We start from the raw sequence: 26,498 nt of genomic DNA, 5'->3' as shown, positions 1-26,498 counted from the left end.
TCTTAAAGTGGTTTTAATTTGCATTTCCCTGATTATTAGTGATGTTGAACATCTTTTAAGATGTTTCATAGCCATCTACTTATTCTATGTTGTAATTTAAAAAAAAAGTTAAAACCTCATTCAATTTTATGTCTTATAAGGGTTATACTGAGTTCAATATTGTATAACTGTATTAATTTAACTGTGAACCTCAAATTTTACAGCTAATTTTGAAAGAGAAGCATCTTTGCTCTGGAAATTGTTATTGAATATGTTAATGCTGTAATGAAATGCTTCTAATCATGTGGTTATTAAATAATTAAAAAAAATCTCTAATATACTTTAACTCTTTATTTGCTCTCATTAAAATAAATATCATAATACCCTACATACAACAGAAAGAAGAATATAATAACTGATGACTCCATTGCTGGGCATCCAGTTACTATCACTGATGGTATATAAATTCAATTCAAGTAACAGAAAGGCCATCTTGATTCACATTTTTATAATTAAGTAAATTACTTAGATTTTATATTTCGATTTCACACAGAAAAAAAGTGGTTAGGACCATTATAAAATTCTGAAGTATAAAGTTGTATATTTTTGGCTATCACACTGTCTATTTCAGGTCATTAAAAAAGATTCTAACTAAATTAAGCCTTATCTTAAATGATGTATGCTGTCATCACTTATAAGATTTTAATCTAAGATTTACTAAGATAGTAATAAACCATTAGACTGAAGATATATGCCACCATCTATGTCAAAAAATGTATGGTTTTAAATATACTAATTTAATATACTGATTTAATGTAGTAATTTAAATATACAAACTGCAAGAGATTATCAATATGAATTGAACCTTTTAAATGACTGCCCATCAATATGGCTATTTGTAAATTCAAATGGAAGCTCCTAACTTATAAAAACATTTGATTTTTGCTGGTTAGTTTCATTAAATAGCATTTAGCTACAATTGATAAATATCAATTTGTGATTATAAGCAATCACAAGAAGAATACATCTTGATAAACTGAACTCTTCTGGATTGATATCTTTCAGCAATGATATTACAGTCTCCAAAAGTTTAACATAAGCATAAACTAAACAAACAAACAAAAAAAAAACAAACAGGGGGAACTGCTTAAGATTTAGGTAGAGAAGACAGTAAGACTATTAACACTGGATAAAAAGGGATGAACTTAAGCCTTGTAACAAAAGTTTCTTAGATTTGTGATTGTATTGTTCTGATTTGTGGTCAGGAATTCACTTTCTTTGAATTTGTCAGTGGCTTTCTTACCTAGAGAGCATGCCCAGAGGTGTAACATTAAGTGATCCCATCAGCATTGCCAGGGCCATCCCTGGTGCTTCCCGTTCTATTACTTCTTTTGTGGCCTGTAATTAAAGATTAAATAGCAGACTGAGTGAATTAGCCAAAAAAGAAGAAAGGTTGAGTAGTAAATTTCACTTAAAGATAATTATAAACCACGCTTTGTAGTTCCTCAAACATTTATATTTTTAAAGTCAGCCATATTCAGTTTTTCAGGATCACTGAATATAAGCTAACAATGAAGAAAATCCAGAGAATATTAACAGGATCATCTTATGCCTTTCCTCAGAGCTTCAAGGAATTTGATAGAAAACTTATCTTGTCTGATAACCCAAGTTCTAAAAACAAAGCCTCAGATTGCTGTGATAGCTCAAAAGATTTTTCAGAGGTATAAGAAGACTGGGCATTTTTTTTTCCCCTTTGGCTTTTAGGGTTTTTTTTGTTTGTGTTTTTATTTTGTGATGCTTAAGATGGAACCCAAAGGCCTGTATACACTAGGCATGCTGAGTTACATCCCTAGCCTGATTATTATTATTGAAATAAATTAATTACTAAAAGGCAGGGGACATTTTATATTCCCCTAGTTCTGTGATTCTATATCATGGTTAAAAGGTACAAAAAAATCACTTTCCACATAAACTGGCTGGAAGAAAAATTTTATGTTTTCTACTTTAATACAAATTAGCTCTATGATTTTTTTTAAAGAATGAAGTGATAGGATTTAAAATATACTAAGAGTTTATGATTCTTAAGATGGAGACAGTGAAACCTGGAATAAGTTAATGAAGGAGACAGGATAATTATATTTTCTAACTCTTTGTCAAAATAGCTCTATAAGCATACCTTGGAGACATTTCAGGTTTGATTTCAGAATACACAGCTAAACCAATAAAATAATAAAGCATATCATATGAATGTTTTTGTTTCTAAGTGCATATAAAAGTTATGTTTGAACTATCCAGTAGTATATCATTAAGTATATCATTATATCTATAAAGTTGCATTAGTAAAATATTTGATGGCTAAAGTATGCTAATGATCATCTGAATCTTCAGCAAGTCATAATTGTTTTGCTAGTGAAAGCTTTTGCCTTGAGGTTGCTGGCTGCTTATTAATCAATAGATGTAAGAATAATGAAAAGGTTTAGAATATCATAAGAATCAACAAAATGTGACAGACAAATGAGGTGAACTAGTTGGATAATGGTACTGACAGGCTTATTTGACACAGGGTTGCCTTAAACCTTTAATTTATAAAACATATGATATCTGTGATGTGCCATAAATCGAAGTTCCATAATGAGATGTGACTGTACTGTTCTGTAAATTAGTAATAAAATACATAATACATTTCTAGTGATCTGTTTCTAAAAGTTAAGGAAATTACAATAATCGGAATCAATTCAGAAATGAAACTTGCAAAAGAGTTTCAGCAAGTAAAGAAAAAGCAAACACAGCATAAACTATGGAAGAACAAAGCGAAAGGTTGCTATTCAACATTCATTAGAAGGAAAGGAAAAACTGTAAATAAGATTGCAGCTCTGGTAAGTTTTTTTCTCTGAGCACAAGTTGAGGGTCTGACAAAGCAGTTAAAATACATCAAGTATGTGTTATATACTAGCTAATGTTATAATTTTTAGGATACTTATAAGTGGTTAGTTAATTGCTCATAATCATACAGCATAAGATTATTGGAACTGATAAAATCTACCGGTCTGCTGCATCCCAGCATAGGGCAATATTTAAGTACATTGTTTTTAAGGAAAACTACCAATAGCATCTTAATAAGTCTGTTTTAAACAGGCATTAGAAAATTTGAAATTTGTAAGATTTTAAGTGCGCTGCTACTATTTAAGCTCACAGCTGAAAAATTATGAGCTATCATTAACCAATCTATCCAATGTAAGCATAAGGCCTGTTGAGATTTCTGTTACAAACTGCTTTATTAATTATTTATTTATTTATTTATTTATTTATATTTTATGTGTATGAGTGTATTGCTTGCATGTGTGTAAGTGCACCTGTGTCATGCAATGCCCGTGGAGGTCGAAAGAAGGCATCAGATCCCCTGGAACTGGAGTTGAGGATGAATGTTAGTTGCCATATGGTTGCTGGGAATCAAACTCAGGTCCTCCGCAAGAGTAGTCAGTGTTTAACCTCTGAGTCATCTCTCCAGCGCCCCCATATAGTGCTTTGTTAATTAAGGTTTACAAATTCTTAGGGAACTGAAAATCTTAAAGCCCTAAGCATCACTCAAAAGGATTCTAAGTATAATATTACAGGAGTTCTTTGAGTAGAGTTAGTACTTAAGTATCTTGTTTAAAAAGTCATTCATATAAGCACTGGTTGGTATTTAATGAGTCTGGGAGTTACTATCATTTGGTTACAGTTTATCTCCCCAAAAGTCATTATGTTAGGAGCTTACACCTCAGTATGGCAATGTTGTGAGTTGGTAGAAACCTTTAAGATGTGGCTCCAAGTGTGAGGTGGAGCCATCACCCTCAGGTTTTGATGCTGGTCTCCTGTAGTTAGTTCCTAAGAGAATGAGTTATAAAAAGAATGAGAATGACTTTGAATTGGTCTGGCTTTTTGTCTTGACATGTGATCTTTTATTGCATACATAGCCATTTCCCTTTCTGCTTTTCAGCTCCTGTGATGCATCCAAGTGGGCCTTCACTAGAGGACAAGCATGTGGGGCCACTTGGTTTTATACTTTTAACTTCCAAGACTATGACATAAATAAACCTCTTCTTTTAAATTAGCCAACCTCCAGTAGTTTCCTCTAGCACAGAAAAAACTATATAAACATTTTATTACCGCACGCAGAATAGGACTGTTTATTTAAGGACAAGTAGAGAAATACCAATGGATAACCAAGAGGGCTTGTTTCACCTAAAATACACAGTTGAAAATACAGTGTTTAGGCATTTAAGCAACAATATTTAAAGGATGTCTATTATATGTTAAGTAGTATTCAAAGCATTCATGATGCAGTGGTGAATAAACTGAGTATGAACTGACACTAAAAAAATGAGAAACACAATAAATAACATGAAACATATGTGAAAGAGATATAGTTAATTTTTCTAGAAGCTCTAATATATATCATGGATTTTATCAGAACACAGGAGAGACAGTTTATCTGTAATGCCTCATTTTAATTTACATAAGAGGATTTTTTTGCAATTTCCTTTTGTGGCTCACAATGGAACCAAACTGCTGGGTGAACCTTGTATTTACATGATGGGGTATTTGGAGCATTTGAAATTATGTTCACATTATACTATGATCCTTTTTAAGAGGCCCTAAAGGAGAAATGTCAAATCTGAAATAGAAATGAATATTATTTTGTATTACTATTACTAGTTTGTTTTTTAAAGTATGATGGTGTGAATAATGGTGAGTTGGTGTGAATCATGGAGGGTTGGAGTCAGAATATCAGATTCTTTTAGGTCAAGATACAATTCTGCCTTTCAAGCATGACATTCTTAAATAGAGTGCAGATATAGTCTAATTTTTACCTATATCAAAAATATGTTTTTCATAACGCACTAAGCTATTCTATTTTTTTGAAATCTCTTCTTAAGCTCACTATCTGTGAGCCCAGACAATGCTACTATGTAGGTAATATGCATGAGAATAGGGGTTGGATCTTTTGCAGCACGTAGAATATGCTAAATAAATATTTGTGGAATAAGAAATGAATACATGCATCTATCTATATTTGAAATTTGGCTTTACTACTTAGTTGCTTGTGAATTATAAGAAAATATTTAATCTTTCTGTACTTTGGTGTATTTAAAAGCAGAATAAAGCATTCCTCAGTTTTTTAAAGGACAATGAGAACTAGATGGTAAAAGTAAGTCTTCTAGAGCAGAACAGGAATGCAAAATGAGTAACTATTTTCTGTTCTTTTTTCCAGTTCAACACACCCTTGTACTTTTGATCTTATCAGACAGATAACATAAACAACAGGAAAATACACATTTATAAATAATAGTTGAGAAGCAAAGATGAAGAATTTGCAGTAATAACCCATATGAAGATTGATATGATTAATAACCCAAGAGATTGGCTAATGAAGGGCAAGATGGAGAATTCTGAAATACTCTGATCTGTGTTAGCAAGTAGTCAGGTGAGGTGTGGATAGGAAGACACATAGGAGGATAAGGGCTGAGTGCAAAGATCTAAAGTTGAATGTGGTATACTCTGGTTTCTCTTCAGATCACATAAATCTTTCACCTTTTACAAAAGCCAAAAATGGAAAAGTACAACTAAAAGGAAAGAGCAAGAGATTGAAACTTAGAATAAAACAAAAGAAAAATACTTGTCTATGTCATCAGAATATCCAAACCGAATAATGGTTTTAAGAAGTTCCCTTTATCACTTTCAATCACACATATTAGCAAGATAAAGATAAGCGTCACTTGTTTCTATTAATCTGTAACAAAATAACTGTGTGTTATCAACAGTAAAAGGATGTCAATAAAATTATGAAATTATTTTTTACAAGTATATTTAATACTATTTCAGACACTGGTAATTATACATTGTAAATTTTATTATCAAATTAGTTTTTCCTTGAAAAAAGTAGAAATTGATGTCAATTATAAAAGTAAATTAATACTCAGATAACTTTTGGAAATAGTGGCATTCAAAATAATGAGGTTTAAGTACTATTTAGCTATTCCTTTTGAATAAGATATTTAACTACTAAATATTTTCTTTTTCCTTCTATTTGGTCTTTTGAGACAAGGTCTCCCTATATTATGAAGCTCAGACTGCTTTGGAACTTACTGCGTGGTCCTTGCAGTACTCCTGCCTCAGACTCCCAGGTGCTGGCTTACAAGTGTGTAATACCATGCTCAGTGCTAAATACTTTCTTAACCATAAAAGTTATAACTGGGGTCGGGGAGGTGTTCAAGAGATGGCTCAGCAGTTAAGAGCACTGGCTGCCTTTGCAGAGGACCTGGGCTTGAATTACAAGACCCAGCTTTAATTCCCAGCACTCAGATGGCAGCTGATAATCATCCATAACTCCAGGTCCAGGGAATCTGATGCCTTGTTCTGACCTCTGCAGGGACTGCAGGACAAGGGTACACATACTTACACACATGCAGGCAATATGCTCACACACATTAAAAAAAAGTTTTAACTGCCCATAAAAAAAAACCCATTGATTTTTTTTCCTTTTATTCTTGATACTTAGAAGACAACAATAGAGTCAGAAAGTCCCTTCTAAGAGTGCTAAGTTTTGCTAAGTTACAAAAATTGTGTCAAAAACAATGATTCTGTAGTTGAGAGATCCAGATGAAATTCATATTCACTTTTGAACTTCATAGGAATAATGGTCTTAAAAAGTTGCTGCCAACAGGAAATGATGCTTAATATTTATAGAACAAATAATAGCTAAATATAAATATGCACAAATGTCTTATTTATTATTTTTCATGTGTATGAGTGTTTTGCCTGCATGTAAGAGCACCACATGTGTGCAATGCTTACAGATGGTTGTTAACCACCAGGTGGGTGCTGGGAATTAAACACAGGTCCTCTGGAAGAACAGCAAGTATTTTCTTAACCACTGAACCATATCTCCAGGGCCCATAAATGTCTTATATATAAAATGACTCTGAGAAATCATTTAGTATAGTGATTTTACTTATTCATATAGCCATATTCTTTTTTATTTTCAGAGTAGAAGAATTTGTGATTTAAACTCACTAGATTAACTAGATTTAATATAATTTCCTGATAATAATTACTACTGTGCCCTTAAACAGCAAAGATTATCTCTGAAAAACCAGCTAATGTCTACTATTAAGCTGGTTATGTCATCAAGGTGAGAGATGGTGCGGGTACTGCTTTTCAAACTTTAATGTACACCATAATCTTCTTGAAGCCTTGTTAAAACACATATTCTTGGACCCCACTCTTATCTATTTTGATTTATAAAGAATAGATAGGGTCTTAAAGTTTTGATTTCAAATAATTTTCAGGTAACACCTATGATACTAGCCCAAGGAACATACTTGACAGTGCTAATGGAAGGAACGTATAACACTTGCCCTGATCTTCATGATCACCTTATATTCAACTTAACACATGAAATAAATGTGAGAATCCTCCATTAGACCTAAATATAGATGTAGAAAGAAAATAAATCAGGTCAAAATAGGTAATTTGATGCCAGCCAGGTATATTTTCCTGATGCCTACACATTAAGGCAAACATAATAATTTGAGCATTTACATTTTTAGAATGGGTCAAAATAAACTAGCGAATATGAGCCTGATCCATAAATATGCTTTAGTATATTAAAGTTAACCTTAAAAATATTTTCCCCCGTCTTTTGGGACTTCATATAAGGGATAACATTTACATATATAACAAACTGCAGGGTTGGTCAAAGAGTATCTGCTCTTTTTCCTCTCATTTAAGAAACAGTAAAATGGAGGTAGGAAGTCTATTATTTTAATAGTGGTCTTGAATTTACTCTCAGTAGCTAAAAAAATAATTTGCAGATTTTGTTACCTTTATGTTAGTTTCAACCAATTTATATTCTCTTTTATTCAATCTTACATCAGTGCATTGTAATAATATGACTAAATGATTCAAAACTATGGCTAGAAAGATAGAAATAATACAACCAATTTGACTCAATTTTACTTGGGAGGTATAATCATATTGTTTAGTCTATCTCTTCCTTTGAGATTTTAACCCTCTTAAATATTTACAATTTCTTCCACTTCTGGAAGAGGCAGAGAACTTTTCGTGTAGAAAGAGAGACACCATTTATTTTTTTCAGTTCAAGTTGGATAGTGTATAAAAAAGGTCTCACTGTGTTGAAAGGCCAAAGAAGATAGTATAATTGAAGAAAGCAAGAAAGAATAAAAATCTAAATACTACAGTTAAAATCATCTTACATTCTGTTCAAAGAACATATATATGTTGCAATGAAGGAAAAAAGGTAAATTAAGCCATTCTCTCCGTTTATGTCAGTTTTTGTGGGTCATTAATTACTCCCGGGCAAAAAACGATCTTCATGTGTGAAGGTAACTACTTATCTTTATAAGTGTAGCACAGTTCCTAGAGTGAGCCAACTAACTTATCTGGTTCAAAGAAAGGTCTTAGGTCAAAGCTGAATTAAGTTGTTGTTACTGGGTGTTTGGCTTACCAAGAAGCAAAAATATCTTCATATAATACATTATGGATAATTAAGATGCCTAGGCACTTTTTAATGTTATGAAAAAAACCTGAGCATATTTGTTAATATTTAAACCCTAGTTTTGTTCAATAACAAGTAAGTATACAGAAATGAACGCTTTTTAGTATTACAACTTTTTCTTTCTACATTGGGTTTGTTTTTCACATTCTTTTCTTCTTTAAGTATCAATTTAATAATCAAGTTATCAAACCAAAAGTCTTGTAACTCAGGTGAGCAAAGAGGCTTTTTAAAAATACTTTTTCATTGTTAATATCGCAAGTCAAATATATTAATGAAACTACAGGGAAGTAGAAAAACACAAGATTTATTTTTTCCCCTGTATTTTCTTTTAATAAATAAAAAGGAGCTCTGTGATCAGCAAACAGGATACATTAGAGATGCATACATTACCAGATCAAAGAAATATTTAATACAGAGGTTTTGGGATAAAGGAATAGAAAACCAAAAATTTTCTTGAGAACTTCATGCATCTCATCAAATTACCATGTTTTATGTTCTTTCAGTAGCATAACACATGAAAACAGCATCAAGTAGCTCCAAACATTCACTTGTTAATGGATCATTTTTCCCTCAGGCAGTAGGTAAACAAACGATAGCTCTGAGGTGATCTTGCTGTGAGCAAAGAGATTTTTAAATTTTACTATTTTTATTTTATGTGTATGAGTGTTTTGCCTGCATGTATATAAAGTGCACCACATGTGCAATTCCTGCAGAGGCCAGAAGAGGGTGTGAGATTCCCTGGAACTGGAGTTAGGGACACACCATGTGGGTGCTTGAAATCAAACCTATGTCCTCTGATAGAGGAACAAGTGTTCTTAACTGCTGAGCCATCTATCCAGCCCTGCAACTATTTTTTTATGAGAAAAATTTATCCTAATAATGAACTTGTGTAATAGTACTACTCTGTATCTCATTCAGGGTACAATGAAAAAAATACTGATCTCTCTATGAATTATTTTATTACAGTAATATTTACTTATATCTGAATCATGTAAAAATACCACAATTGTCCATAATAGTAATGTATTGCTATGCATACCTATCAATCTTTACACATAAAAGTATATGTTTTTGAACCTCAAAACTATATGTCAGCTGGAGAGATGGTTCAGTGGTTAAGAACACTGGGTGCTCTTGCAGAGGACCCAGGTTTGGTTTCCAGTACCCACATGGCAGCTAACAACCTTTCACAACTCCAGTTCCAGGGAATCTGGTGCTCTCTTCTGCCCTATATAGCATTACACGACATGGGTGCACTTACATACATGGAGCCAAAACACTCATTCACATACAAATAAATATTTTTTAAAAAATTTAAAAAAGAAAACAACTTCAAAAAAAAAAAAGTTATATGCATCGAGCCTAAAGGGATGGCTCAGCAGTTTAGGGTGCCATTACTAAAAAAAAAAAAAAAAAAGTGTGCCATTACTGTTCTTCCAGACAACCCAAGTTTGTTTCCAAACACCCATATCAGGTCAACCACCTTTACTCCAACTCTAGGTGATCTGACACACATGGTATACATACCCAGACACACAAATGAAAATAAATGAATAAATCTTTTTTACAAAGTGAGATGCAACTAATGGGGAGAGAAAAGAACAGTTTCAGGAGATCTAATACACAAGTTGGCTTTCATTAACTGTATACCCGAAATCTGCCAAGACAGCAGATCTCACATGTAACTCCCACACCCAAAAAAGACAACTGGAATAATAGGTATGCTATTTTAGTAATCATTTTGTTTGCTATCTATGCCTCTATGCCTCTATCTATCTATCTATCTATCTATCTATCTATCTATCTATCTATCTATCTATCTATCTATCTATCTATCTATCTATCATCTATCTATCTATCTATCTAGCAACCCATAAATATATGCACTTCCACCTTAGAAGCTGAAGCAAAACAATCATATAAGGTTGAAAGACAACATCATTTCAAATTGTACTAAAAGGCTGCTTTTCTGGTAGTGAATAGGAGAATGTACAACTGAGCCTTTTTGTTCTGGTATTCAAGGATTTTATTTTGGGGTTAGTAATAGTTACTTTAAGAGAAAAGTTATTGCTGCATTGAAAAGTCTATATATTGAATTTCCATTCTATTAATTATCACACAATTGCTTTATTTACTTAAAGCATTACAAAATTTTAATTTTAATATTCACATAACAACTTGAGTTTAGGCTCTGCTTAGTAAACGAAAGTGCTTCTTTAGGCTTCAAAGTATTATTTGCAAATGGCTCACTGCCAAGTGATCTGAGAAACTTTGCTTTTTAGTGCTGAGATATGATAATTCTAACTAATGGCCATTTAAAGAGCTGCACTGCAAACATACAATTATCAAATCTCAAGTTCACTTTTTGCTAAACCAATTCTCACCAAAATAAGCACAAATGAGATGGAGAGAAACAGGAAATAGATGAGGTAAAGGAAGTAGAGTGAGAACAACTCTTAAAAAGGAGGAATCCCCAAAATACTGCTAGAAAGATTTTAATTTGATTTAACTTACCTGGAGTAAGTAAAATAATGTTATATTTACAACGTTAGTATGATAAGGATATATATATATATATATCACAGACTTACATTGAGAGAGTACTTTTTCTCATTTACTGGAGAGCAAACATAAAGTCTATTATTTAAACTTATAATTCAATAAGAGAAGAAATATTGAAATCAGAAGTTTTTATTCTTGATGGCCACACACATTCTCTCCTTAAACATCCCTGTTTTAACCACTATAGGAGACAAACCTTATTAATTCTCTTTTGAAAGTTAATAGATACACTAATAACCTGACTATTCCAAAGCCAGAGATAAATCAAGAACACACAGACACATAGACACATTCAGACACACAGATGCACAGACAGACACATACACACACACACACACACACACACACACACACACACACACAGAGAGAGAGAGAGAGAGAGAGAGAGAGAGAGAGAGAGAGAATAAAAACCCAGACATAGGTTAGATAAAACAATTTTTTTACATTTTTTTGTTAAAACAGAAACATCTTAACAAGGCATTTAAAACTATAAAAATTCGAAGATAGTCTAAAAAAACCCACTGTAAAATGTGTTTATATAAATCAAGTGAAAAGTGTAAAGAAACATTTTAATCTAATCTCCTCCTCCCCTGTCCCCAGGAATCTTAGTTTTTATGTGAGCTATTTGTTTAATGGAAGTTTGGGCTGAAATATCAGAATCAGGATCTGTAATTTAACCTGTAATGATCCAGACTCTTTCAAGACATCCAGAGTTATATGGTGCTTAGAACAAAGTGTTTTACTCTTCAAGTAAAGTTTACCTCATTTTTCAAGTTTGGGATTGAAAAAAAAAAGCATAAAAATAAATAATAAAGTATAAAATAAATGATAATATAATAAAGTATATCCTTTTATCTTTCTTTCTCTTTAAAATGGGATCTCACTATATAGTCCAGGTTGGCTTTGAACTAGTGATCCGCCTGTCTCAGGATTTCAGGCACATGCCAGTAGGCCCAGTTTTAGTCCCTTCTTGGACAAAACAAATTATTCCTCAGTTGTCAATTCAACACACCTTTGGGCCATACAAGTCTTGCTGCAGGAGATCACTATACATTGCAGCATCTTTAGCAGCATGTCTTCCAATGCCAGTAGTAATTTTACAACTGTGAAAATAAAAATGCCATCACATGTTCTCGAGAGATGAAAAATTATCTCAGTTTGAGAAGCATTTTAACACACTTTGTCATGGAAAAAAAATACATACTTAGTGTTAACTCACCTAAACAAAAGGTTTTTTTCCTTCTGATTTTTAAAAAATATTTTGTGGAAGTGTGCATTTCATATATCTTAACCCTATTTAGACCCTCACCACCTGTACAACCCCCTGCATAACTCCCCACCAAATTTTATGCATCTTTTCATATATATTAATGCCTATAGAATCAAGTTTCTGTCCCCAGATGTTCCTCCATGTCACTTCATTCACTGGTGCCTGGTCAGCCTACGTAGCATCACTCCTTTAAAGAAAACCAACCCTCCCTCACCCAGCAGTGATCAGCTGGCAATAGTTTCTCAGCGAAGGCTGGGGCTTCTTACACATTTCCCCAGTTGTATGCTGGGTTTTTGCTGGATTAACCAAAAAAATTTTGAGCTTTGAAATAGCTTGCATTTCAGGAGTCAAATATGTTTCTCTGAAGACTAGAAGGGAGAGATGATTTCTATATGCTATAAAAAAGTTTACAAAATGCTCACGATGTTTAGATAATCAATATAATTCACATTAACTGCATGTTAATGTTTCCTGTGGAATTCTTATATTTAAAAAGTATAGCTGGGTGTGGTGGTGCACGCCTATAGTCCCAGCACTTGGGAGGCAGAGGCAAGTGGATCTCTGAGATTTCAAGGCCAGCCTGGTCTACATAGTGAGTTCCAGGACAGCTGGGGCTACAGGGAGACCCTGCTTCAAAAAGACAAAAAAAAAAAAAGTATATTTCTAATAAAATTATTATATAAATAAAGTTATGTATTTGGCATTTAAAACGATTGCTAATAGAGTCTATGAATATTTAATGCCTTAATTATAAGTTGTTTTCCAGTTTCTATGAATAAAACATGAATTCTAAATTCTTGAAGTTTGATAAATTTCTCTCTGTAAAAGTTAACAGTGAACATTCTAAAATAGATAACTAAAATAAGCTATAACTTCAGCAACATAACAGATGAGCTATACAAAGGGCAAAATTAGCTGATGAGAAAAAGTGTATTTTATTAACTTTATGTCTTAAATTCAAGGCATGACCTGTTTTAAGTGTGTAAATGATAAAACAATTGATTACTCTTGTGTTAATGGAGTTGAAAAAGGTGAAAGGAGTTGATTTATATTTATATGTAAAAATAAATCATAAATCCTATCCAACCAAAATTATTTCTTTTTCTTTCATTCTTTTTTTGGTCTTTTGAGATAGTCTCAGCTGGCTAGGAACTCACTTTGTAGACCAGGCTGGTCTTGAACTCACAGAGATCTGCCTGCCTCTGCCTCCTGAGTGCTGAGACTAAAGGCATGTGACATCATGCCCAGCCCAAAATTATTTCTTGATAAGCAATTCATTAGATTATTCTTGCTGTTAGAATAGAATACAGATCCAAGAAGGATCTGTTTTCTTAAGAAACAAAATGGACAAACACAAGAAAACTTTCATTTTACTATTAATCTATAACATACTAATAAAAATATGCAATTTTTGTGTATATGTATGCAGGTGGAAGTGTTTAAATATGTGAAGATTGGAAGACAACCTGGCTGTGGCTCCTCAGGGACCATTCCCCATTTTTTTGTTTTTGAGGGAGCATCTTTAACTGGTCTAGGGTTAGCAAGTAAGCCATGCTAGCTGGACAGCTTTCCCAGGGTTGAGATTAAAATACATGTGTTCATGCCAATCGCACTTTTTTTTTTTCTTCCTAGGTTCTGAAGTCACACTCAGAGCTATGCTTATAGAGAAAGTACTTTAACTATTTCTTCTGCCCTCCAAATAGTCAATTTTAACCTAACAATTGGTAAACTTAAAAAGCAATAATGGACATGAAATTTCAAAAACTGATAGTACAGATACATAAATTTGGAAATAGAATGATTTTTAAAGATATATTGTGATGGGGTTGGGGAGATGGCTCAGTGATTAAAAGCACTTGCTGTTCTTGCAGAGGACCCGAGTTCAGTTCCCAGCACCCACATGGCAGCTAAAAACCATCTGTACCTTCAGTTCCAGGGAATCTGACACCTCCTTCTGACCTCTGCAGGCATTGCACGACACAAGTGCACTTATATACATGCAGGCAATACACTTACATAAATTAAAATAATAACTAAAATATTTTTAAAAGATATATTGCAAGACTTCACAATTTAGAGTAAGTTATTCCATTAATTTTTAAATTGCATTTACTTATTAATTGTGTGCATTTACTTGGGAGGGAGAGGTTGCCAAGACATAGGTGGGGAGATCAGAGGACAACTAGTTGGATTCAGTTCTCTCCTTCAACCATGTGGCACCCAGGGATAGTAGTCAAATTGTACAATTTGGTAGCAAGTGCCTTTACCCAGTGAGCCATCTCATGAGCCCAGTGATTCCATTTTAAAGAGATATTTCTAAAGTGATCATCAGAGGTATATAGGACAATTTATATAAGGAAAACATCATAAGAAACAATAAAAACAAATATTTAATAAGAGTGAAATGGATTACTCAGTGCTTGTTTATATTCTTCAGTGATTGACAAATACTAACTTTTTGTAGAACAATGATTGCATGGAAACCTGCACGCATTATGTGAAAAGGTGAGAGGTTAACAGCAAGAGCTCTGGAGGTAGAAATACCTATTTTAAATTCTTTTACCTTTGCTAGTTTCATGATCTATGTTAGTTAACATTTTTAATATTTTGCTTTTTCTAAATCTAATTTTCTTATGTATTAAAATGGTATCAGTTTAAATGTTTTATATAAAGTGCTCATCATAATGCCTGACATATAGTACATTTACAATACATTTAGCAGCTGCAATGATATTAATAAAAAATTAATGATATAGGGGCTGGTAGCTGGCTCAGCGATTAGGAGCACTGACTGCGCTTGAAAAGGACCTGGGTTCCATTGCCAGCACCAAATGGCAGCTAACAACTGTCGGTAACTAAAGTTCCAGGGATTCTGATGCCCTTCTCTGACCGTCAAGGACACTGCATGACATGGGTGCACTTACATACATGCAGGCAATACACATAAAAGAAAAATATAAAATATTAAAAGAAATTAACGATATAAGTATGTATTTGAAATTCTTGAAATTATGTGAATTAATCAATTAACCCACGAATCACTGTGTATTAGGATAATTGGTTACTATTTATTTCATTTTACTTTTCCATATTTTCTAATTATATTTTGGCAAAAACATATTTTATATTCAGGAAAAGTAGGAGTTATATTTTAAAATCTATATCAAAAAGATAATAGTGGGTGGGCTTGGTATTGCACACCTTTAATCCTAGCAGATGCAGGTGGATCTCAGTGAGACCAAAGCCATCCTGGTCTACATAATGAGTTCCAGGCCAGTGGGGGCTACAGGGAGACCCTGTCTCAACCGCCCCCCAATAGTGAAAAACATCATCTTTCTGTCTACTAGATGATGAAAAAATTTATAGTCATACGTCTCTCACAATAAAAGGCCAATATTTTATGTTCTTATTGGACGCTTACAACATGCAAATACTGTGCTCCCAATATTCTGACATTAAAAAGGAAACTGAAATTTGACAATAGATTTTTGTGTTCATATGAGGAGCTTCCCACAGGTCATCATCCTTTTTTACCTTTGTAGTTACTAACATGAACGAGAAACATGATATCTAAATGCCTTCTTACCACTCTCACAAAAATCTGTGTTTATTTTGAACAGAAGGAAGTAGATGAGATGTGTGTGTGTGTGTGTCTGCACACAACAACAGTGATGACTTGTTTGTTGAAGAGTAGTTACCTACTAAGAATCTCCCAACTATAAGAATTTTAGACTAGTTTTTTTGTTGTTGTTATTAAATATGAACAGACTTGAAGCCTAGTAAGGATGAGATTACTTATAGTATCTTCTTAGATTAACTTTTACACAAAGAAAACATTATGAATAAAGTGACTTCAGCCTTTTGTCTTAGTTCTCTACATTATCTGTATAATCTCTCTAACTCTCTGTTTTTATTTTTTTTCTGATTTAAAATGATTTTCAGCATGAACACAAGTAAAGAAGAATCTTTTAAACTAATTTGTTATTGATAAGAAAATAAGCTAAATTTGGATGTAATTTCTATTTTAGTGTTTTTCTCTTGACATGGAAACTTTGATCTCCTCATAACTGTGCTACTACAATAAACAACACTAGTAGTACAGTCAGGAGAATGGAAAAAAAAAACAGGTTATGAAACCCTGTCCTATTCCAGCTTTAAAAGAATTAGTGTGAAATAGCAACAGAAATGAAAGCAATTGCTCTTAAGTTTTGAGTACACATCAATATTGGGGAGAAATAGATTCTAAGTTCAAATGACTATTACACCAAGGGGATTAAAAAAGCTAATGAATGCGCTGAACTTTTTGACACCAGGAATTCAAGTAAGTTTTAATTGACAAGACAAACTAAATTCATGAAAAGTGTTAATATTAATAGGTTCAAGAATGCACATCAGGGTAAATGATTTTTCACTGTGCTTGCAATTACATTTAAGAACAACTTCCTGAAGATTAGTTATCTATTTAACTCTTTCCATTATCTGTTCTTCCATTATACAACAAATATGCCTGACTTCAGGTAATGATATCTATTAACACCAATGAAATCGCCGATATGCCATTGAATTTACTAGGCTTTAAAATTAAAGAGATGTCTAATAGTATAAACATTATTGTTATCTTCTGATTGCTCTGATGAGGTTTTAATATAAAAGACATTCTTTTTAGATGTGTGTGCATATGGTGTATGCATATGTATGTGGGTGCCCTTGTCTATGTGGAGACCAGAGGTCAACTTCTGATATCTTCTTCTGTCACTCTGATGTGTTTTTTGAGACAAGTTCTCTCATTAAAGCTGGAGTTTGCCCTTTCAGCTGGGCTGGCTGACCAGTGAGTCCCTGGGGTTCACCCATTTCTGCCCCTTCCTCCCGCTCCTCCAATCACTGGGATATAGACACACACTACTCGCCACACCCAACTTTAACATGGGTGTTGGCGATCTGAACTCATGTCCTCATGCTGCTTATGCAATAAGCACTTGACATACTGAATAGTCTCTTCAGCCCAGAAGGCATTCTTATATCTGAATAAGTGAAGCTTAGAAGAGGTGGAAGGATTTCTTCACATGCAACCATTTTGACTTTGAATACTTTCCTCCAAGAATTAGAAGAAAAGAGCAAAATAATTTGGAAGACACCAGAAATAAACTATGTTGTAAAATTTTACTCCTCTCCTTGAATCTAAGCTGTGTCTTCTGTGTTTCATAGTTAAGTAAGGAAACTCAGTTGAGAAAGGATGGATAGAATATATACAATTTATTCTCCAAAGAACTGATAATATGAATAAATCATATTACCTCATATATTGAAATCATTTTGATATGCCATCCATTATTATTTTAACTATTCCACTTTTAAATTCTTGTGGAGAGAGTTCTTTCTACGTTTATAATTTCTTAAGGTCTTCAGCACTGTAGCACAGAGATAAATCCAGTTCACATTGTGATACACATACATAAAATCAAAACCCACTGTATTAGAATCTTTGGTGGTTGGACTTCCTAATTATTTTTAAGAAAGTTTCTATAAGTAGAAGACTTGGTGGTCAGGATGAAAACATTAAATTAAAATTAATTTCTGCTCGAATTACTGGTTGCTCTAAATATAACTGTGTTTCCTCATCTTATTTATCTTCATTGAAAGCCTGCCTCTCAGATGCCTATGTCTGCTCTTAAGTGTCCACATTATTTGATTTGAAATATAGGTTATCATCCTGTTGTTTCAAAACACTTTAACTTCCTTTAGAATTATTAATGATATCTCTAAAGCATTCAAGATCTGTATAACTTTATTCTTTTGTTGATAGAATACAGAATCTTCTAAATCTTAGTCTGGCCTATTACAGCTTGTCCAATAGTTGACTATCTCTTCTTTTCCTACTACTGTATCTTGTATTTATCTTTCTTAGTAATTATGTGGTTTTCCTGAATTTTATTTCTTCCTACATAGGAAAAAAATGAATAAAAACTATCAACTATACTTCTGGTGATATAACCAAAAGAACTGAAGGAAAAAGATATTTGTGTACAATATTCACAGCACCAGTACTGTTAATAGCCAGAAAATGGAAACAACCCAAGTTTTCATCAATAGTCACATTGAAAAACAAATTGTGATATACACATACACTGGAAAAAGGAATAAAATTTGGATGCATGCTATAACATGGATGAACTTTCAAAACATTATGTTAAATGTAAGACAGACACAGGACAAGAGAACAAAAATTATATATTTCCATTTATTCATGGTATCAAGAATAAGTAAATTCATAAAAATAGAAAGTAAATTAAAGTTTGCCAGAGGCTGAGAAAGGAAGTAATGGGAAGTTTTTAACACACACAGACAGAGAAGACAGACAGACACACACACCCATACATGTTATATAATTTTTATTTGGAATGATGTAAAAGTTCTGGGACAGTTGTGACGGTTGTACAAAAATGGTACTGAAAATACAAATACCACTGATTTGTAAACTTATGTGGTAAATCTTATGCAATACATTTTTATAATATACCTTCAGAAAGCTAGGAAATAATTTTCAAGGATTTACCATAGTGATCTTTTTCTTCATAATAACTTATTTTCTTTATTAAGACAAAAATCTTAAAATTATTCTGTGAATACTTTTATCTAATATTTGAAAGTTATCACTTTCTTTACAAGGCTTTTCCTTTTCCCTTTACCTTTTTATAAGAATAAAATCTAATATGGATCCTTATCATTGTTAACAGTTCAAACATAAATGATTCTGTAAACAGCAAACACAGTACATTTAAAATCTATACATATTCATGTGCATACATTTGTACACACTCCACTTTATATCTCTTCTTAGACTTAGAAATTCTACATGATGTTCTTTGCTCATGATGTTTGGCTTTTTGTGTCAATCTAAGTAAATAAGACTACGAACTTTGTAGTGCGGTTTAGTTTTAGATGCCAAGTACTCTGTAAATAATGGGAAAATATGAATTTTAAAAGTCTACCCACACACAAAAGAAGTTAAAAAGGAAGGAAAGATGAGTACATCAAAAGGATTTCTAAATAACTGATATTATGTAAGCTATAGGGAGGCTGAGAAATTATATTCTCCAAGGAAAAAATGGCACACAGCTGAAAAGTACTTTAATATGAACTACAAAGAAGTATAAAATAATTAAATTTATTATTTTTAAAGATTCAAAAAACCCTTGTCTTACTAAAAAAAGATAAAAGTAATAGGATAAAGTTGTGTTGATGAAACCCTGGAAAAATTAGGGAAAATAAATTAAGAAATAACTTTAGAACATGGAAAATTGTTAAAAGAACCCATAAGTAGGAAATCAATATACATATGATGTGAAAAGTTAACTGAAGCAAGGATGATAAATGGTTGAAAAAATATTGTAAATGAAGGCAAGAACGTGGACTTGTATGAAAAAGAAGAAACAGTAGGTGTGGTTGAGTTTAAAGTCAGTTTAGGAGTAAACTGGTCTGTGCTGTTAAATAGAAAAGCACATTTTAAATTTTAAATTTTCCTATTTTTAAGGCATGTTTGGACAATATATAGGTAAAATTTTCCTTGGATGTAAAATCTGATCAGGTTTAAAGACCACAGGGGAATAAAGCTAGCGATTCATTAGATGCAGAGAAATATAAATGAGGCAGTATGAGCAAACCAGAAAGTTACGAGTTCACTGGAGATGAATGCAATGTTTCAAATAAATTAATGGTGCAGCCATTAGAAGCAAATAGGAAGAAGAGGCAATAGTCAGGCAACCTCAGTCAGCAGTCCAACTCAGTGGCACAAGGCATATGGAGATAGAAATAATCTGTACCTACTTACACTATTACAGGCATACTGGACAGGGCAAAATCAGGCAGGCAAATGTTGGTCATAGTAGGTCACAGTATAGGGAAACGGGAGGGTGGCAGATAGACAATGCTAGGCAGTCTGAAATGCTAAAATAGCAGATGGATATGGAGGTACCAGGCTATTTGCTGATGGGCAAAGCACCAACAAGTGAAGAACGCAAATTTCAGCGATGAAATTAGGCAAAAAGTAGAGAAATCCAAATCAAGCAGGAAGACAGAACAGTAGATAAGCAATGGTAGATCATCCGAAGCAGTTGAGTAGGGAAATGACAGGCTGTCAGCAGGGGAACAAAACACCATTCAGGAAAAGATGAGACTGAGATGAAACAGTCCCTGAATTGGGTGTCTTTCATCTAGGAAACTGTAATTCATAAACTGCGAATGAGAAACCACAAGAGAACAGCACACAAATGGAAACAGCAGATGGATCTGAACTCTACTGCCCAGGGATACAGAATGACCCTAGAACATAGATACATAACAATTCACAAGGAAATTAAATAGATGGGAAAAATGGGTCCAAGCATTTTTTTAATGATGATAAAATAAACCAAAACACTAAAACTTATTAATCTGGAAATGATTGGCTGGGATTGAAGTCTTCGCTTACCCCTTTCTGGAGCCCACAAAATGGGAATGTTGGGAATTTCTGCAGCAGAAAAACAGAAGAGAAAAGGGATTTCTGATTCCCAGTTTGAGGAAAGCAGGTCAAATTTAGGGCTGTATGAACTGGTTCAGGGAAATAGGAACCAGCCTGAACCTTCTCTCTTCCTCAGAATTAAACTACTTCTGAGGTCTGAGAAAGGTTTAGGAAGCCCTCACCCCATCATTCCCCACGACCACCCCTTTCACACTTACCTCCAGTGCAAACAGTTTCCAGCAAGGAGGTACTTGGGAAATTTCACATCATGGCAAAATTTGAGGATGCCAAACTAATGGTATTTTCTGTGCAGGTCAAGGTTCTGATTCAGAGGGATTCCTTCCATTCTTTGTGAGTGAGCAGAGGGGACAATTAACTAGGAGCTACCTACCTCTTTGAAGGTGGATGACAGAAAAAAAAAATCAGGAGGAACACCAATAAATACATGTGAATACTAGTTAATACTTCATGATCTGATTATCAACTGTCATGAATTTAAAGTTATATGAATGGCTTAAAAATTTCTAGCAAAGGCATTTCCTCTGAACTCCAAGGCAGTTCAAGTTTCTGTGACTAAAATAAACACTCAATTTTCTCCTCTATCTACTTTTCCCTCAGTGTAATTCATTTCCCTAAACAGTAACTCTATTCCTCCAATTGCTAAAGTCAAATCCTGCACCTTTTACTTGGCTTGCCTCATTTTCTTATTCCATTTGTTACTTCTTTCAAATATATATTAATTGGCTGGACAAGGTGGCCTATGTCCCTAATTCCAGCACTTGAGAGGCTAAGACAGGAGGATCACAAGTTTGTGGACAGCCAGGGTTATATAGTGAGATCCTGTTTCTCTCTCTCTCTCTCTCTCTCTCTCTCTCTCCTGTCCTCTGGCCATACTATGGCCAACACTATCTTAATCTGAGCAGAACAGCTGTGATTATCCTCACAAGATAGTAACATGAATCTCTGTCTGTCTGTCTAAGCCACTATAACTGTTCACCTGGATCACTTATATTACCTCCCAGATGGTTTCCTTGTTAAAATATAATCCATGCCTCTACTCTATTACACTACAGGGAACATGATTGTTTTACATGATCTATGGCTTCCTTTCATTACTCCTTTAGGTCACTGCTCAAATGTCACCATCTTTGATGGATGGCCCTATTTGAATTATAATGCTTTTCCTGACTAGATTATCAATCATCTTTCCTGGGTTTATTTTTACCCATATGACCAATTACCTATTATCATATAGCACTTATTAAGTTTGAACTCCATTTTTAAGATTCTATAAAGATAGGAACTTTTTGTACATTTATGGTAAATTTTTGGATCTTTATGGTAAATTTCATAGAGAACTTAATTAAATTACATTTATTTGTGTGTGTGTGTGTGTGTGTGTGTGTGCGCGCGCGCACATGTGAGCACATCACAGGATGTAAATGGAATTCAGAGGACAACTTGCTGGAGTCAGTACTTTTCTTCTACCATGTGGGTCTCAGGGACCAAACTCAAGTCCTTGTGCTTGGTGGCAAGCACCTTCTCCCACTGAGCCATCTCACGACCCAAAACAGAGAACTTTTGATATCTCTGTTTATTCCTGTATCCTAAACATTTTGAATATTACACAATTGTATGCTCATATACTATACAGGAATCCAGCAAACATGCACTACTTAGGGGGTTTCTTTCTTAAGCTCAAAATCTCAGCATATTCTTCTGAAAGCCCACATATATCTTGAGCCCATAGCTTAGCAGAGCAGATACTAGTACAAGATGGAGTAGGAATGTTTTAAAATAAGGTCAGGTAAACTGTAGTCCATGGGTCAGAGCCTGCCTACTACCTGTTTCCTGCACGGCCTGCATTCTAAGAACCATCTTTCAATTTTAAACTAATTTTAAAAACAACTAAAAAACTAATATTTCATGTCAAGTAAAAATTATATAGTGGTACAACTTGAGTGTTCACAATAAAGTTTTACTGGAGTATAGCCAGCCTCAATAATATATAACATCAATGGCTGCTTTTGTACTACAGGGCAGTCAGAGCTGGGTACTCCTGACAGAAATTATACAGATTGCAAAGCCTAAATGATTTCCCATTTGGACTTTATAAAAATAGGTTAGCTAATGCCTATCCTAAGGTATTTCATATTTACAAAGCAAAGGATAATAACATAATTTGAACAAAACTATAGCAATTTGTTAGTATAAACACAACTACTGATGATGCACCTCAGAGAGAAGGTGCATTTATACCATGATTATACAGAATATTAAATAGTATTCATTTCTGAAGGTGACATTCATCTCTCCTAAGAGCAGTCTCATCTTAAGGAACAGAGTGCAAAAAGTAGCAACAGGAAGTGAATGAAAAAGCAAGTAGATTGGGTTTATAAATAAAACTCATTTCAAAGTGTCATGTAATTATCCAAATAACTATCCTGTTTAAAAATAATGGGAACTCTATGACAGGAATCTCCTTTGTATCTCACCAATGGAAGTATTAAATGACCCCCATGATAAAAGAGCAGCCTATATAATATAGTCCTAAATCACATCAAGATATATAATAAGAATGCTATATTTTTAAAATACTAAGAAATAATAATTATCTTTTGTAATAATTTTATACAATTTTTGGAACCCATTTCACCTTGGTTCAAATACTTACCTGGTTCAAATACTTGGTAGGAACGTTTTTTTTTTTTTTTAACTATTTGTAAAACTCTACTCAAAACCACTTCTTAAGAAATAGTGGCCTATTTTTTCCTTCCTCATAAGGGAAAGACACTGAAATTGTCTCAATGACATCCATCATCTCTATAATGTCTTCATTCTCACCAAGAAATCTAACTTATTTTTATGCCAAGTAGATGTTCTAGCATCATCACCTGCTTCATCTGGATTTTTGTTTTGATCTCTGGCCACTAAACTGACAACAGTTTGCTTTTAAGCTCTACATTTCCAAAAGGTTTACTGTGCTTTCTTCTAAGCATCTTTTGAAGGAAGTTTGATTCCTTATGACAGTTCTTACCTCTGCACCATTAATTATATTTAAATTGTGAACCTCCTCCCACCCCCATTGGCTATTTCTCCTTTAATAGTACCTATGATTTTAGAATAGTACAATGTTCTAATCTAAAAAATGATACTGATAAGAATTTTTCATCTGATTCTACTTTTTGACTCCCTATCAGTTTCCCCTTAAGACAGGCAATAACATAAAGTCACAAATATTCTACCACTTTAATATACTGATACTATTTCAGGTTCATAGTACTAGACAGATATAGATTCATTTACTGAAAGTCTACTACATTTCCTGTAAGAGGCAACATTACATTTAATAAGTGGATCTCTAATATACAGATATTGTTTTACATGTTGATTTCCATCTGTAATAAAGAATATCCTCAAATCTTTATTTCCCAAGATTATGTCTCTAGCTAAATATGTTTTTAGCATTTATACAATGTTTGTTAATATCTTGTTTTTAGTATCTTAACGTGTATTTTGTAAAACTTGAAGTGCTCTAGTATTCTAGTCTCTGTTCATTTTATAACAACTGGCTTGTAAGGGTAAGTTGGAAAGTAACGCCATTGTTTGTATTCTAATGAATTTAGGCAAAAGCAAGTATTTAGCAGGTGCTCTCTGTTGTTTCCTTTTCCTATTTTACAACTATGCTGTTAGGTCCTTTAGGTCCTATCTTAACTTTTTTTCTTCAGAGAAATCCTTTCAATATTTAATCAAGCAATATTTATGTTTTAAATTAAAGTTCTATTTATTCTGCAGATAACAGCAAAAGAAAACTAGGCACAGTGATACATGCCTACAGTTCCAGATACTTGGGAGGCTGAAGCAGAAGGACTGCTTAAGAAACAGGGTCCTAGGCTAGCATAGTAGACAACATAGCAAGGGAAATGTTTATGTAGTAAATACTGCTTTCAGAGCTTGCTGTGGTTTGTATACAGTTTCTTCTTCCAAAGGTTCATATATTACAGGCTTATCTTTAGTGTGGCAATACTGGTAAATGATACAGAACTTTTAAGGAGTGAACCTTGTGGGAAGCTCTTAGGCTATTGGGTTGCTGCACTCAAATGGGACTGACTTAGCTCTTGTGTGACCTATGGTATTTTCCCAAGACTGTGCTGTTCTAAAAGCTTGAATCAAATGGCTGAATGGCTTCCTGCCTGGTAATATGACCTCTTGATGTCATTTATATTCTTGCTATGATTCTATCTATCATTAGAACCTTACCAGAAGACAAAGTACCTTATTATGTACTTTCAGCATTTCAACCTTTGAGCAAAATAAATATGTTTATAATAACAGAAGTCCTGACTTTTTTATAGTAACAGAAAATTGATGAAAACAATGACTTACTTATATTAACTCATATGATAACTGTACTATATCTTAAATATCCTGTGTTCATTTTGTACATAAGAAAACTGAAGCATAAAAAGTAAATTGCATAAAATCACATACTAGAAAACGTAGCTTTAAGAATTAAACCCAAATAGCCTGTGTTTTTCTGGACTACATTTCTTTTCCAAATGACTACACAGGCAACACTCCATTTCTAGTAAGAACTCCAATTAGAAAGCAAGTACACCATAATTTCTACTTACATTAATTTGTATGTTTACTCAGGGTATGATATCTCTTCCCTATAAGGGCATCATGAAAACTGAGAACATATTCTCATCTGGAACAGGTATGCCATTAGAGACACACGTTTAAGAAAACTGAAGACATGATTGTATCTATGGGTTCTTCACAAAAAACTGTTTGGGTTTACCTCATTTTCACAATTCTGAACTGAGGAACAATATAATGTGTTTTCCCCTTTTTAGTACTGCTATGTGGATGGGGCCTTTCAACTTGATAGTTTTCAATGCAGTCACCTACTGCCCTTATTCATTTGCCTAAATGATTCAATTTTATATCTTTAATTTTCCACTGATACTATTTTACAATTGAACATTTCTTTTTAATGTACAAGTTAAAGAGAATTGGTCTTGGGAAAGTCTGTGGCTAGTAGGCAAGATGAATGAAAAAATATTATAAATGTAAGTAGCCTTAGGGAGAAAATGCAATATTTATCTTCCTATGCCATAATATAAAAGAGGAATTAACTTTTTCTCATGTACGGCCAAGAGCATTCAAGGTCCATTCAGTAGACCATAAGGCAACAAATTTTATTATGTTGGATTTTCAAACTAGAATTGTTCAAGAAATGAACTCTGCTCTAAGAAATGTTTGAAATGTTCAAGGAAAGGCTGGGAATGATAAAAAAGAACATGTTAGGCCTTTGAACTTGATGGTCTTTAAGTTTTCTCAAACTCTGATACTGTAATTTCTTCATTATTATAAAGTTTGTAATTTTATCTAAAATGGTAGATAAAGAACTGACAAAATTGTCTTCCTTCTGAGAAGTACTGATTGGAAAAGGTCCCAAACAAACTAACAAAATTGGTTGGAATGTGGTGCTTCTCAACAGTTTAAATTTTGTAAGCAAAAAATAGTGAGGATAGTCATTAGGATGGCTGACTACATCCAGGTCTCTTTTCTCTTCTCTTCTCTTCTCTTCTCTTCTCTTCTGTTCTCTTCTCTTCTCTTCTCTT

The 26,498-nt window shown here is 33.4% G+C and overlaps 1 protein-coding gene across 3 annotated transcripts in view; it reads right to left on the bottom strand.

Annotated features, from left to right (window-relative positions):
* Positions 1 to 26,498, bottom strand: part of Gphn (gephyrin) — a 578,173-nt gene that overhangs the window by 328,329 nt on the left and 223,346 nt on the right. For all 3 annotated transcript variants that reach the window (XM_008852141.3, XM_008852142.2, XM_008852140.2), the window contains exon 5: positions 1,283 to 1,377. In XM_008852141.3, the coding sequence (XP_008850363.1) occupies positions 1,283 to 1,377 (95 nt within the window). The remainder of the gene's footprint in view (positions 1 to 1,282; positions 1,378 to 26,498) is intronic.

The sequence above is a fragment of the Nannospalax galili genome, unplaced genomic scaffold, assembly GCF_000622305.1.
Source record: "Nannospalax galili isolate Female #2095 unplaced genomic scaffold, S.galili_v1.0 scaffold285, whole genome shotgun sequence".
NCBI classification, from domain to species: Eukaryota; Metazoa; Chordata; class Mammalia; order Rodentia; family Spalacidae; genus Nannospalax; species Nannospalax galili.
Note: the sequence above shows the minus strand (reverse complement) of the source record. Positions and strands in the feature narration are given on the sequence as shown.